The 15804-nt window shown below is 37.0% G+C and overlaps 2 protein-coding genes across 2 annotated transcripts; one reads left to right on the top strand and one right to left on the bottom strand.

Annotated features, from left to right (window-relative positions):
* The first annotated feature begins 875 nt into the window (after positions 1-875).
* Positions 876-3317, top strand: LOC141250219 (uncharacterized). The gene is made up of 7 exons (XM_073669887.1): positions 876-1256; positions 1394-1485; positions 1822-2522; positions 2601-2671; positions 2741-2830; positions 2909-3097; positions 3171-3317. The coding sequence occupies exons 1-7, from the start codon at positions 876-878 to the stop codon at positions 3315-3317; spliced, it is 1671 nt and encodes a 556-aa protein (XP_073525988.1).
* A 1937-nt stretch (positions 3318-5254) lies between these two features.
* Positions 5255-7782, bottom strand: LOC141250218 (uncharacterized). Its single transcript, XM_073669886.1, has 3 exons — positions 6945-7782; positions 6726-6866; positions 5255-6420 (listed from the first exon to the last, which is right to left on the bottom strand). The coding sequence occupies exons 1-3, from the start codon at positions 7780-7782 to the stop codon at positions 5255-5257; spliced, it is 2145 nt and encodes a 714-aa protein (XP_073525987.1).
* Positions 7783-15804: the final 8022 nt, after the last annotated feature.

Below are 15804 nucleotides of genomic sequence, written 5' to 3'. Positions count from 1 at the left end.
AAGGCTCAAAGAAAGAGGAAATGTAGGGGGCGTTTATTCCCCTATAAATAGTGAAATGTCAGAAGTACGCAGGGGTCAGCTTTTTAGAGCACTGGAACTCTGCCAAAATTTACAGAGAAAGTCTTATTTTGTCTTTCTCTCTCTCCCTAAACACTTTTAACCGTCGATTGTGCCTCGATTGACTTGAGCATCGGAGAGCCAAATCCAGAGGAAGATCCCCTCTGAGCTTGGTTGTGTAGGTACTTCGGTGAGGAGGAACTGAAGGCGATCGACGACCCGTTGGCGTTTCAAGACTCTTGGCGCCCTTAATCAAGCTCTCTCTCAACAAAGAAGAGCAAAAGTAGATCTTCAGCCTCTTGACGAAGAAGTCTTCTCTCGACGAGATTTCTGGGCATCAACAAAGAGAAAAAGTAGATATTCAGCCTCTCGACGAAAAAGTTTTGTCTCGACGAGATTCTTGAATATTAACAAGTTTATTCCGATTTTCCCAGCTGTTTTCAGATTTGCAAAGTCTGGTCGTTGATTAGCTAGTTAAATCTAATAATAAATGGAGCATCTTTGAAAATTGTACAAGAGTATCAATTATTGAGCCACTTATCAAGACTCCTAAATGGAATCATTTCATATGCTGGAGGTTGAAGTTCAGGATCGCCGAATAGATTCTTATTAATCAAGGAGAACCTAAGAAGTAACGCTGACATCAATCCAGACTGTTCTTTCTTCTTCCTCCCGCCACCAATCAATACTCCATTTTCAACAGAAATAACTAATTTATTCGCACAGCCACAGCTGTAGACTGAAACTTCCCCAAATTATGTATTCACCTCAATTAAGAAACTTGTGATCACATTTTGCAGCTAATTCTGGCACTGACGATGTCGATTTCAGAATCTCCATGCCCAGAAAACTCTATTCTCTACAACAATTCACAATGTGCTTGTTCACCTGGTTACCTCTTCAATTCAACCACAAATGCATGTAGTCTCTTTAACTTCTCTCCTTCAGAGTGGGTAATAAAATCAGGGGTTGACTATGCTACTGTTTTCCCAGAGAACATCTTCTCTCTTCACCAAATCAGCAAGTTTACTCAATCACAAACTGTGTTCTTGGAGGCAACCGTTGTGATTTTGCTCTCTTGGTTGGTGTTCTGTTATGTTCTGAGGTTTGGTAATTTGGAAGATGGAAGAAGTATTTGGTTTAGGATTAGGTGGTGGATTAGTCGCTTAGATGTTTGTTTTGCTACTAGACATTGGCTGGTAAGCCACCATTAGATTCCTCTAGTTTGGTGCTTTTATACTAATTTTCCTTTGTATGCGTTCTCTTTAGATATTGTGGTCACTACAAATGTGTCTCATATCATCAATCATGTATGATTACTGTTTGCTGTTTGCAGGATGATCATAAGGTAGTTAAGAAACGTAAAACCGAACTTGGAGGAGCATTTTCCATAGCTAGCTGCATATTGTTCATCGGCCTCTTTGCAGCGTGAGCATCAAATATTATGTTATGTCTAGTATACATATCAGGATATCGGGTTTGGGATATAAGTCATACGCATATCAATGTTTGGTTTATCCATATATATCAATATCAGATCAAAATGATATCTGGTATTTGGTATAAGAGTGCATATATATATGGATATACTGATTGTTACATACATCCTTTAAAATTGGTATATCAAAGATATGACTCGTACTTATATCCGATATCTTCATAACAATCATACCCATATCTTGCTATCAATATAGATACATATATCCGTATATCTCATATCTATAGTATCAATACCAAACGAGCCTCACCCTTAACCCTTTTCAGGCTGCTGTACCAAATGATATCCAAACGAATAACAAAAGTGCACAATCTAAGGGCAACAAGTGCATTAGATCTTATCTCCTTTGTGAACGATCTCGAATTCAACATAACAACAGTTTCTACAATGAGTTGTTCCCAGCTCCACGGTTTGAGGACTATACTCATTGGAAAACCGGGCATCATTGGCTACAGAGAAGCAAATCTTTCAACGTTTGCAAACCATTCGTGCCTCAACACAAACAATGGCCCAACTATTAATCTTAAATTCTCCCATTGCCAAATTGCATATACATATCTCTATATCTCATGGAACTTTGTTGATATCATGAATCAACCTGCGTCTTCAGTTGGTTTCAGGTTCAACCTTACAGCAAAAAATCCAGATTATGAAGGACACATTAGTTTTGTTAGTGGAATAGCGAAGAATGGTAGTTTTGTTGATGATCAACCTATTACATTCAGAGGATCAGAGACAAATGTACTCCAGTTCAATCTATTTCCTCGAGTATATAAAAACAAGCACAATATGAAGCTTCTTCAACCTCTATTCCATGAATTTCTTCCTGGTTCATACATCAGTGATACAAACAAATTACAGTTATCGCTTCAGAACTCTAGTACAGGGCTAATCAACACTACATTGTTCATAAACTTTCTGTCTGATTATGTCATTGAGATTGATAATCAGAACACTCTGAGCCTAGGTAGTTAGATTACTTCACTCAAACCTATTATCTTCCATTTTTTATGTTTTTAATTTATTTTTCTTGGGGGAATTGCAGTCAGCTTCCTTGCGGATCTAGGAGGTCTCTACTGCATTAGCTTTGGGATCTTTTACTACGTGATAGTTCAAGTATGTGTTCTTTTCCATCTAAGAGATTTTCATGGCTAACATAAATGAGACTAAACCAAATTGTGATAGTGTGAGTACAGGTTCAAAAGATTGTGCAATGAGGATCAAATTCTTAGAAACATTAGAAGTCGACGTAAAGCACAGGATCACTGGGAAAAAGTAAGTATTTTCCCTGTGTTTTTGAAGTACATATTTTTGGAGTGATAATAACATATTTGCTGTTCATCTTGTTTGTAGCTGAGAAAATATGTCATATTTACATGGGGATGCAAGAAACTGCAAAAGACATACCTCCATGATGTCAAAGACGACGAATGTTGTTCCACTTCCATGACAAACCTATTTAGAATGCGTAGATCTTTGCATAAGGAGATTGACTTGCATTCAATTAGTTTTGACAAAGGAGATTTCTCTCCCGAAGAACAGGTAGGCATAACTCATATGAAGCTCAATAGTTCAGATTTCGGTTAATACTGATTATCTGTTGTTTACTGTCTAGGGTTGCAAAGCTGATGGAATTTCAGACACCCAAAATAGTATTCAGAGCTTGTATGAGTACAACATCATTCTCAGGGATAAGCTTGCGGTTGTTCAATCTAAGCTAAATTCTGTTACAAACAAGCTTGCTCATACCACACTTGAATAGAAAATTATATCCAAGTACTTAACTATTGACCTGATACCAAAAAATAAATAAAGATAATCAAAACGCGAGCTATTTTCACTTTCTGAGATGATATTAACGCCAAAACTCGTACCATGACTTGGCTTTCTTCCTTTTGAACCTTCAGCACAACTTCACGAACCATGACCTGGCTTTCTTTCTTTCTGAAGGTTCCATTTTAAAAGCACAACAAGATAAGCTCTTACACTAACACATTTATTTCCCTGAACTTGGTGTTTTCCTGCTGGATTGTATACCCAATGCTTGGGCAAACATCCTTTTCGCAGCTCCAAGATTTTCCCTTTTCATGTTATCTATGGAGTGACTTCCATTTCTGTTTGCAGAGATAATCTCTTTGGGTCCTTGTGCGTGATCTTGACCTCTAATGGGGCTACTTGGATTTATTCTTTGACCTAAAGCATGAGCTATCATACGTTGAGCAGCTGCAGGAACATTTCTTGGCCTTTGCCTAATTGCTTCTCTTGGGTTATCATCATCATCGCCTACTGAAAATATTCTACAACGTGCAGCCAGATAAGCTTCTTCTCTCTCCTCCAGTGTCGTGGATGTTGGTGCTGATTTAATCTTCAACACTGAAACAGAAGAATCATAATTACTAAATTTATACATGATTTCCAACTGAGGTAGAAAAACTTCGTACCTCTGGATCCATCTTCACGCTTCAGTATTTCGTGAGGTGTAGGTGGAGAGTTATACATGTCCTGCTGGTAGAGAATATCGCTGACAAGGATAGAGGGTCTGCAGAGTTACAGCTATAAAAACTCAGAACTCAGTAAAATGAAAAGAAGTTAATTCGAAATTAAGTGAACAGATATGATGTTTTAACATACAATGATGTCTCTGGACAGCACTTCAAAACTAGATGCCGGTCATTTCCTTCACCGATGGACTCGTGAGCGAATCTGACGAAGCAAAATTTGATCTGAAAGGATAAGACAAAGTGGAAGAACTAAGAATCGTAATGCAAAACTAACCCGAATATTTCAGCAAGACGGTGCACAAGAAGGCGGTGATAAGAATCCATAGGTTGGAGCTCCAGAGTTCCATCAGGACTGTAATTGTAAAAAATAAATAGATAATTGCTACATTTCTGTAAAGGAATTCGCAATAATCAGAGACAGGTTGGTAAAATACAAAGCAAGCAAGACAGAGTATCAAGATAGAAGCTTGATCTTATGTTAATGGCTAATTAAATAGATACATCACTACCATAAAGGACGAGCGAGTTAATCAAATTGAATTTCAAACGATTGAAAACGATACCTTGCATCATCTTGGACGAAGTTCACCAAAGCATCTTCAACTGAAAGCACAAGATGCTTGCTTGGGAGGTTATCTTTGATAAGAAACGCCAGCTCCTGAACCTTGCATATCAGACCATAACTCAATTGTCGAAAAGTAGTAAAATTTTATTTGCAGAACTCCCAAATTCCTCTTCAATTACACTAAAATTTATTTCCTTCTTGGTAATGAATCTCAATTGACTACTTTAAAGGTAAAACGAACCAAAAACAGGGCAAAATTCGAGCATAGCACCAAAAAACCCTAATTCTCCAAAAAAACGGCTGAAGGGTGAACTCGAATCCGATGTATCAATTATCATAAATCCCAAACTGGTTTCAGCACAGGCAAGAGAAGGAAAGAGGCGTACCATAGCGAATTCCGTATGGCCCATCGTTTCGAGATCAACAGAAATGGCGGAGGACAGAAATTGAAGTTGAAGGTGATAACAGAGATTTAGCGAGCGAAAATACAAACCCTAACGAGAAAGTGCCAGCTGCCCTTTTATTTGCGGCGTCGTATTATTTTCAATATCGTATTATTTTTTTCCTTAACGAAAAAAAAGGTACACATAATTTACAGTCAAAATACGAGCAGCAACAACACACAAAATTTTCTTAGAAAGTGTTGACTGATAATGGCTGATCAGCAGAAGAACTCAAATCCATGGAAGCTGTACTGGAAGATATATAATCCAGCTCTGCTACTTGATCAGCTAGAATCATGTTACCTGTTTGTTGACGGAGCTTCATCCCTTCCAAAACAAACTCAACTTCTTTCATGGTAGGCCTCTGTTTTCCATGCAATTGCAGACACCGTTTTGCAAGGCTACAATAAGCCATTAACTCCTCCTCACAACATTCTTTCACAATCCTGTTATCCACCATTTCAGAAAGGTTTGAGCTTTCCGATGATGATAAAAAGTACGCTACTAAACCTCTTTCATCTCCAAAACTGGCTGATCTAACTGGCTTCTCCCCTGTTAAGAGTTCCACTAATACAACTCCAAAGCTGTAGACGTCGCTCTTTTCTGTTAGTTGATTAGTCTGGAAATACTCTGGGTCAACATAACCGAATGTTCCCTTAACGCCTGTCGTGAGATGGGTTTGATCAATAGGGTTAGTTCTTGACGCTCCGAAATCAGATACTTTAGGTTTATATTTTTCGTCTAAGAGTATGTTTGAGGATTTAATGTCACGATGGTAGATTGGAACAGACGATGATGAATGGAGATACGCGATTGCTCCTGCTACGTCGATAGCAATTTGTAACCGCATTTTCCAAGTGATTTGGAACTCTTCGGTTGGGTCGTGTATGTGATGGTAAAGAGTTCCGTTTGGAACATACTCGTATACGAGTAAAGGCACGTCGGTTTCTAGGCAACATCCTAGTAGCTTTACTATGTTTCTGTGGTTTATCTGTGATAGGATCACCATTTCATTGATGAATTGGTTTGATTGGTTTGCGTCAACTTTTTTCGCTTTTTTAACGGCAATGATTCTTCCGTCTACTAACATGCCTTTGTAGACCGTCCCTTGCCCTCCTTGACCCAATATTCGGTTTTCGTTGAAATGGTCTGTTGCTGTGGCTAGCTCATTTGATGTGAATACCTTTGCTCCTTCAATGGAACCTTCATTTGAAGAATTTTGTTGATGCAATAACAACCCACCATTTCTTTTAAAGTTTTTGGCCTTTTTTCTGATTGCCTTCCATCTCTTCATCAACCGGTATAACCAGGAGCAACCAAGGAGCAAGAGTAAAGATCCAATGGCGAAAGATGCGCCTGTTCACATATTCAAATCGTACTAAATCAGATGACATAACGAAAAAATGGCACGGGTAATGCTAACCTAAGTCATTATGCAAGTCACTGAACAAATCTATCTATCTATCTACAACTATATATTAAAAGCTCTCATATTTCAACCTCACACGTCGATTCTGGCCCATTTTTGCTTAGATGTGCCATTTACAATGATGTAGTATTATATTATATCATGTAACTAAATACAATAGAAAATGATAATTATATATACAACATGATGGCACTTCAATAAAAAATATAGCACTGAGAGTTGAACTAGTTACCTATAATGACTGGAATTGCCCATGGATGCCTCTTCTTCCAAGTGCGAGAATCTGATAAACACTCGTACTTGATAGTAGTGTTATATGAATCAACTTCCAAAATTATGCAGTTACCATCACAGCTTGCACATTCTTCAACCTCTACAGAAAACAACAAATGAAAGATTTCAGAAAAAAATAGTGAACTAGTTTAATACTTGGTTGATTTCAGCCCCTTACCATGACAAGCATTAGGAAGATAAGGATTACCCACCTGCCCATTTGGGCAAGAACAGCTATAAAGTCCTGTATCCAGATAAGCATTCAAATCACAGCGACCATCTTGAAAATTTGTTGTTGAAGGATCCAACAAAAGATCATACAACCAATTAAGCACCACAGGAACAGAAGCTTCTTTCTGCAGGGAAGCAGCAGAAAGGTTGAAGTGATAACCAGTTGTAGGATCACTCTCAGCCAAACCGACATAACTGCAACTCCCATTCGATTCAGTAATATTGACACTATAATAATTGAGTCCATACGGCGGGTTGTTCGCTTGACAAACCCCTTCAAATATATAGGGATAAACATCATCAAAAACGCCTTCATCTAACTCAGAGGCATTTCCACAAACAGGTTGTCCGCAACTCACCATGACCCTGTTTTCGTAGTAAGAAAATGAACTTCCATTACAACCCACAGGGACGAACACGTTGTAGCGTCTGGAGAAGCTAAATGGGGTTCCGCCGAATTCTAAACTCGTCCATGGAGCTACTCCCTTTGTGCAATTGAAGGTCATTGGCATGTTGACTTTCACTGATTGTGAGGCTAGACGAATTCTGAGCACTTCTAAACTGAATTTGGCTAAGTAGGGTTTCGCTGGATTAGATGAATTGTTGCAGGTGATCTCGAACCATTCGTTGTGGTAGCAATTGGAGCCGATTCCGAATGGATATGAGATCACGGCGTGTCCGCATTTCTGTTGGCAGCCTTGCTTTGCTAGTGGTGGTCCTGGTGGAGGTGAAATTGATGATCCAGCGAGAATTAGACATGAGAGTAATATTACGATGAGCACCATTGTTCTTTGCAGGCTCTGCTTTCATGAGTAGATGGATTAAATGGTGAGGGGGTGAAGTTAGTCAAAAGAAGTCATCTTTGTTTTGTGTTTCCACGGTGTTTCGTTGTCTGATTAGATATTGATTGTTTATGACTTGTAGCCAATTAGGGTAAATTGTTGCAGTTATTGATGAGGAAAACAGTGTGTGAATCTAATGTTCAACGGCCAGGGAAGACCCAATAGTTGCAAGCTTGTCAAAATTTTGAAAACGATATAACAACTAATCACGAGAGGGAAGAACTTTAGTTCCCTTTTAATACTACGTCTCTATATTGCAAATCATCTCACGTAATATCGAAAACAGATTTTTGTTGAACCCTCTGTGACAAAAATGGTGGAGACTTGGAGAATGTTGAATTTGTACAACGAAAACCTTTCCACATGTTTCTTTCCATGTTCATCCAATTGATTAGGTTGGTTGATTCATCGTACTCGTATTATCCACTCGGTTTGTTTTTGAAATATACTAGTCTCTCTAGATACGTAGGAGAACCTCTCATTTTAAGGCAATTTTATTATATATAAATACATGTTATTTTATTAAATTTTTTTTTAATTTACCATATTTATTTTTATATAATTATTACATTAAAATTAATTATCTAGATATTATTTTTTACATTTTCAATTATACTTTAATAGGGTTATTTAAGAAAAAAAATTCTACCTTAATATCTAGTTACAATTATTTGTATCAAAAGAAAGTATGTACTAAGACATAACGAAAAGATGGATTTTTCACAAGTACGCTATTTGACATTTGAAGTTGCAAAATACCTATTTTTCTTTCAATTTGCAATTTTACTCTATCTTAAAAAATTAGAAGGCACAAATGTTGAGTTAAAAATGCAAGGAATTAAGAGCATTGGTTCAATTTATATTCAACTTTGCCAAGAGAAAAATTTGCCAGCATTCTTTATTTGAAAATTTTGGCGATTTCAAGTGCATTAGAAAGCACTTGACACGCTAAACGCAGTTCAAAAAGATGTAGATGTTGATGATGGAAAGTCTTCCTTTATACTCCTCTATTCCTTAATATAAGACCTGTTTTCTTTTTTGGCGTTCCCTAAAATTCTTTCCATTTCACAAATTTTTCATTTATAAACAACTTTTATCACCTATTTTACCCTCATCACAATTTCTAAAATCCAATAATACTCTCATACAACTCATAAAATTACCCACTTTTTACCTCTTACACACCCTCATTTAATTCTTTCACATCCATCACATCACAAGACAACCCATTTTCTTTTTCCCATTTATTTCATCTCTCACATTTATTTCTCTCTCCTATTTTTTACTCTCTCTCCCGATTACCAATACACCATTATTACTTAATTGTACTTTGTACCGCCCCCTTCCAACATTTCCTTAATTTTCAACCTTTTGCCCAAATGGAAAGATCATTTGAGGACGGAGGGAGTATATTTTATATTACTAGAGAGTTGATTGTACTCTTTCAAGTACTTAAGGGTTGCACTAATGTGAACTTTGTTTATTTTAGAATTTTATGATGTCATTATTAATAGACATGCTAAGATACTAGACAAGGCATAGTTTGTTTTCTTTTGATTTTATGGAACTTAAGGCACTTGAGATTTTCCTAGTATGATTCAAGATGTGCACTTCTTTTGCAATTTTCTTCGTTTATGACCATTAATTCAGTATTATCTATTTTTGCTAAGAGAACTTACTTCAGGTCTTTCTTTACTGATTTATGTTTTGAAATTTAGTTGCTTGAGAATGCATCCTGGAGCATCTGTTGAGAAAGGACCTTCAAATTTCAGAGGTGAATCTCTTTCTCTTGCCTTGAACCAGTGTATCACTACTAGAAAACACTAAATTAGCAACGGAATAGCATTCCGTCTCTAATTCCATAGAATAGCGACGGATCTAGCGACGGATTACAGATCCGTCGCTAGTTTTTGTAACCCCTACGGTTGGCGACGGAATTCCGTCGCCAAACCGTTCATCTTGGCACACCAGGCCGACCAAGTTCAATACTTGCCATACCCGAGCAAAAGACGGGATAAAGTTAATTGGTGGGCAGTATTCAAGGTTAAGGCAAGGTCAGATCTTGACATGCCAGAGAAAGTGGTACCGGCCTTCCAAGACGACATCGAAGAAAACCCCCTAATCGTTGAAACAAATGAAGTTCCGACAAACTTGGTTGATCAGAATGAAGAAGCTGACGAAGATGCGTTGCACGTTCCTCCCGTCAAAGATCCAGATGTTATCTTTTCATCATCCGACGATGAGGAAGAGGAAAATGAAGGGGAAGGTGAAGAAGAAGATGACGACGAACTTGACTGAAGTAAATAGGTTGTTTGTTGTATATAGATTGATCATTAGTGTTTTGTATTGTTGACAAATAATAATATCTTTATTTATTAATTATGGTTGTGTCTTTCCATTTTAATACATATTATTGAAGTCATGAGAGGACAAGGATCGACGAGTGAGCAAACCGCCAGTCGTGGTCGTGGTCGAGGTCGTGGCCGTGGCCGTGGCCGGTCATTGGGAGTAGTCCCCGAGGCCGGTCCCTCTTCTTCTACTGCACCGGGACCGTTGGATGTCGGTGACAAGGTAGTTGTCCGACCCGACGAGTTCGGGTCGTTGATTCAGCCGTCCGGACCAGTCTCCCGTTCTATACAGGAGATTTTCTGAAAATGTTTCTTCGCCGAGGGTAGTGCGTGGCGATTTTTATCGGCCAGCCAAGTGGACTACTACTGGCAAAATTCAAGGTAATTATTTATCTATTCACTTCACAAATACGTTAATGTACAAATGTCTGATAACAACAAGCATATCTTTTACTCTTTTCAGAAAGAGTATACTTGGAAAGGCTAGTACAACGAGGATTACATGTATCGTGTCTTTTTGAGACATACGGGGAACCAGTAAGTTGTAAATCACTATCGTTTAAAATAATTCATTAAATTACTTTGTAATTTTTTTAATAATTTTGTTTTATAGGTACAAAGACGTCCTTCACAAGATGAAGACGGCTGGAAAACCGCATCACGCAGTGAGTGCTGACGTTTGGGCCAAGTGGAAGGCCCATTGGGACACAGAAGAAGAGAAGGAAAGGTCCCGCACTGCTCATGCCAATCGCATGAGCGAGCCTGAGGGTCAGGGCACCGGATTGGTGCGCCACACGGGAGGCTCCCGATCTTTCATTGGGCATTACGACAGCTTGGTTTGATTCTTAACTTTATCTTTTCGATTCGTATAATGAAACTTATTAATTTTATGACATACTAATAATTCGTCTTGTTTTTGGTTAGTCCAAGGAGCTTGGTCGTGCACCGATGGCTCCCGAGCTGTACACACACACACACGTCGAGGAAAGACAAGGACAAGCCTGTCCTAGTAGACTCGAGGCGAAGAAGTTGTCGGTATGTATTTCGTAAACTGTATTACGTTATAACTTATTCATTAGTATCTAACTATACCATGTTTTCATCGGTGATTGTAGGAAGCGCTCTCCCAGAGGATTGGTTCCTCGTCCCAGCCACCGACCTAAGAGGGTCAGGATGTGAGTATGGCTGACGTGAACCCGACGCAAGTCTATGTGGAGGTGGAGGGCGTCAACAAGAAGAACCGAGTGTACGGACTTGGTTCAGCGGCCGGGTATATGTCGGCACAAGACGCGGTCAGGCGCGTCATTCCAGGCCATCTCACATCGGTTCGTCCTCTCAGACGAACCAAGAAGATATTCAGCGCAAACGGAGGTGCAATCGCAGATGCGGCAGATGCGAGCGGAAATGTATACGAAAATGCAGTCACGTTTGCATCGAGACATACATGCGCAAATGTCCGAGTTCGTACGAGGTAACGTGACAATGATGAATGCGACCCTTCGACCACAATATCGTCCGTAACAACAGGAAGAAGAAGAAGACGACGACGACGACAACGGCCCCGAGTCTTAGGTTTTTAATAATTTGTATCTTTGTTTTTTGTTTTCAACGAACGACGTTTGTAATAACAATTTCGATTCAATATATGATTTCTATGTTTGTTTATGATTGATTTTATAATATTTCCAAGCTCAAATAAAAATTTACAAATTCTGCCAATATTAAAACCAATGAATTGGAAAAATCTAAAATTATAAAGGCATTAGACACGGATTTGCGTCGGAAAACCGTCTCAAAATTTGAGGTCAGGGGTCCTCGATAGCGACGGAAATCGGTCGCCAAAGCCGTCGCGAATATCGGTCTCCAGGGGTCCTTGTTAGTGACGGAAATCGGTCGCCAACACCGACGCGAATATCGGTCTCCTACTTCCAGATTTGGATACGGAATTCGGTCGCAAAAATAGCGACGGTTCGGTATTCCGTCGCCAAACTGGTTTGATGACCATATAGTTAGCGACGGACATGTAGCGACGGAATTCCATCGCGAAAAGCAAATAGCGACGGAATTCGCGATATTAGCGACGGATTATTCCGTCGCTAATATCGTTTTTTCTAGTAGTGTATGTGCCATCAAAATTATGTTATAAGCTTTGTTTTCCATAAAATGAAAGCAGATTTGTTGAAAATTCTGCTTAAATTTAATATTCTGCTAATCCTAATATATTATAAATTTATGTTTTTCTACTCTTTTAGTCATTGAATGCATTACTCATAACTCTTGCCAACTTCTTTTATTTGCATGTGTGCTAATTAAGTTTTACAACCAAACCGAAAGAATTTATAATATATTAAGGTGAATAATAGTTATTTATATTTCTAATATTTGTCTTAAGTTGTGAAATAAGATGGTTATGTCAAACATACACTTATAAATATAGATTAATATATAAAAAATAAAAAATAAAAAATAAAAAATAAATATAAATCACAAAAATTTAAAATATTTTCATAACATATAAGTTAGCAAAATTTACAGAGATTTGTTAAGAACCGCCCCTTATATGGGTCATTCTTCGTTGAAACATCCCTTATATGACAATTGATTCTAAGACACTCGTTAAATCTGTTCCATTAGCAAAGTCACATCCCTTGCCATTTTCTAATAAATGTGATTTTAACTTTTCTAATAAATTTTATCATCAATCCTATCCTAATCCTAATCCTATCATATTATATTATAAAATTAGGTTTTTGTAGTTGCTTTGTTCATTAATGCCTTCATTAGTTTTTGTAGTTGCTTTTTTTTTCCTGAAAGGTTGTAGTTGCTTGCCTTTTTCTAAGAGATGTGCCAAACATAGTAAATGATGAGATTAAAACTTTCTTTTTTTTGGTCACATGAGATTAAAACTTTCTATAGAAAAGTAAATAGGTTAAAGATGCTTGATTCAGTGTACACCGAAATTAATGGCAATGCATATCAACATCAATCGGTAGTCCAAAAGGCCTTTGAGTTCCTGACGGTGTAAATGTGTGCTCCATTGTTTCCCCATTGATTGAAGGTTCCCCTTTTATTTGTTGTTCAACCTGTTGAGCTTCAAAATTGATTTTCTCCTTCTGTTAAACTTCTTCCATGGCATGCCTCTTCAAATTCCTCCAACCCTACTATATTTACACGGACCAATTTCATCATTTGTCAATGGTGTTGAACCGACAAAACCTTCCCTCAAATTTTGTTTACAAGCCCTAATAGAAGCCATGCCTTCTAGCTCTTCCCAAGGTGTTTTCAGCGTCGGTGTCGCGTCTTTGTTGTCCAAGAACAAAAAAATGAAGATGGCTATCGGTACCATCGATTGTCCGGCATAGGATTATATATATACTATTCTCTCAGCCACAGAAACGAAGATTCTACTATCAAATTCATGATATGCAAATCTTGGGATGCAAACAGTCCAAGCGGGAAGTATCTTGTATATATCAATTTAGGTTTTTGTAGTTGCTTTCTTCATTAATGTCTTCATTGGTTTTTGTAGTTGCTTTTTTTTCTGAAAGGTTGTAGTTACTTGCCTTTTTCTAAGAGATGTGCCAAACATAGTAAATGATAGATTAAAACTATCTTTTTTGGGTCAAATGAGATTAAAACTTTCTATAGGAAAGTAAATAGGTTAAAAAGATGCTTGATTCAGTGTGCACCAAATTTAACGGCAACACATATCAACATCAATCGGCAGTTCAAAAGGCCTTTGAGTTCCTGGCGGTGTAAATGCGTGCTCCATTGTTTCCCCATTGATTGAAGGTGTCCCTTTTATTTATTGTTCAACATGTTGAGCTCGAAAATTGGTTTTCTCCATCTGTTAAACTTCTTCCATGACATGCCTCTTCAAATTCCTTTAACCCTACTATATATACACGGACCAATTTCATCATTTGTCAATGGTGTTGAACCGACAAAACCTTCCCTCAAATTTTGTTTAGAAGTCCTAATAGAAGCCATGTCTTCTAGCTCTTCCCAAGGTGTTTTCAGCGTCGGTGCCGCGTCTTTGTCGTCCAAGAACAAAAAAATGAAGATGGCTATCGGTACCATCGATTGTCCGACATAGGATTATATATATATAATTTTCTCAGCTACAAGAATCGAAGATTCTACTATTAAATTCATGGTATGCAGATCTTGGGATGCAAACAGTCCAAGCGGGAAGTATCTTGGCACCAAATTCATATTGAGTGACGAACATGTACTATTCCATTCTGCCAAAAATTCATCCCACCCTTTATATATAAAGATTAGAGATGATTCAAATCAATAAATGCGTTTTTAAGCTTTCTAACTAATATTATATATATTACGGGTGGTTGAAATAAATAAATATGATTTTAATTTTTTCCATTAATTTTATCATCATCATGATACTTATAGAGTTGAGTTTTTTGAAATATTAATTGCCTCCAAACACAAATTAATTTTTATTAAAATTTCTTAATTTACCCTTACTTTCAAATATCATTCTTGAAATAAATGTGAAAAGAAACAAAAAAAACTTTCAAATAAAAAAATCATCATCTAATCTAATCTATATAAGAATATAATTCTTTCCCGGAGTTATTAATACCCAAAAACCTGAAATTCAATACATAAATTTTCGTAAATAACCATTTTTTTCCAATCTCTTCATTTCTACTATATAAACCTTACAAACCTCTAAAATTCAACTATTATATTTTTCGTGTTTCCTTCTTGTGTTTTACTAAACTTTATTAAGTCTCTTCATCTTTGTATAACATCATACTTAATAGAGGTTACAAAATTCATAATGACTAGACATTAATTGTCTATAATTAAATCAGAGTAAAAATATGAACCTTTCAATATCCTAATCGTAACCCACAATACATAAATATTTATAAATAACTCTTTTTCATGGTTCAGGATCATATGCGTACAAGTCATTTCGTGCGTACGTGCGTACATGAACCTTCTTGTGTAATTTAATGAACCTCCATGCCTTATTTATTGAACCGCATATCTGTTATGAACCTGGAATTTAATGAACTTCCATGTCTTATTTTTTGAACCACATAAAATACCAGAAATGGAGGTTCATAACAGATATGTGGTTCAAAAAATAAGACATGGAGGTTCATTTAATTACACAAAAAAGTTCATGTACGCACGTACGCACGAAATGACTGGTACGCACCAGAACCTCCCTCTAGACAAGTAATCAAAGAAATCAGTTTTCTTTAAAAGAAGTCCAAAAAATGAGTTCCTCCATTTTTTTTTTAAAATGATCTATAGAGGAAGGCCTACTTGGAGAAGAACGCCCCCCTCCATACTCTAGATGTAAGAATGCATTTGGAATAGGCCGTTTCATTGTATTTTTAAGATTATAAGCATTTCTATTATTATTTAAGTTTAAGATAGATGTTTATTCTTTAGATATTCTTGTGAGCAAAATACATGATAATTTCAAATTTAAGGTAAGCTTATTAGGTTATGAATTATCAATACAATAATATGCATATACTAAAAAGAGGAAGCATATCAAAATTGAAGATCATGTCATAATGTATGTATACAAGAGTTTAGAAAATAATGACAAATAAACTTAGTAAAAAATATA

The sequence above is a fragment of the Phyllobates terribilis genome, unplaced genomic scaffold (genome assembly GCF_046119375.1).
Source record: "Phyllobates terribilis strain yellow unplaced genomic scaffold, ASM4611937v1 Scaffold_5438__1_contigs__length_51673, whole genome shotgun sequence".
Lineage (NCBI taxonomy): Eukaryota > Metazoa > Chordata > Amphibia > Anura > Dendrobatidae > Phyllobates > Phyllobates terribilis.
The sequence above is the reverse complement of the archived record's forward strand: the minus strand, read 5'-3'. Positions and strand labels throughout refer to the sequence as shown.

What these genes read in the sequence shown, in the direction of transcription:
- LOC141250219 (XM_073669887.1), top strand. Translation starts at nt 876, where the DNA reads ATGTCGATTTCAGAATCTCCATGCCCAGAAAACTCTATTCTCTACAAC. An exon ending in TCAGAACACTCTGAGCCTAG is followed by an intron (nt 2,523 to 2,600) that starts GTAGTTAGATTA and finishes GGGGAATTGCAG; the next exon opens with TCAGCTTCCTTGCGGATCTA. An exon ending in ATTTCTCTCCCGAAGAACAG is followed by an intron (nt 3,098 to 3,170) that starts GTAGGCATAACT and finishes TTTACTGTCTAG; the next exon opens with GGTTGCAAAGCTGATGGAAT.
- LOC141250218 (XM_073669886.1), bottom strand. Translation starts at nt 7,782, where the DNA reads ATGGTGCTCATCGTAATATTACTCTCATGTCTAATTCTCGCTGGATCA. An exon ending in TCTTCCTAATGCTTGTCATG is followed by an intron (nt 6,867 to 6,944) that starts GTAAGGGGCTGA and finishes TGTTTTCTGTAG; the next exon opens with AGGTTGAAGAATGTGCAAGC. An exon ending in GGCAATTCCAGTCATTATAG is followed by an intron (nt 6,421 to 6,725) that starts GTAACTAGTTCA and finishes ATATGTGAACAG; the next exon opens with GCGCATCTTTCGCCATTGGA.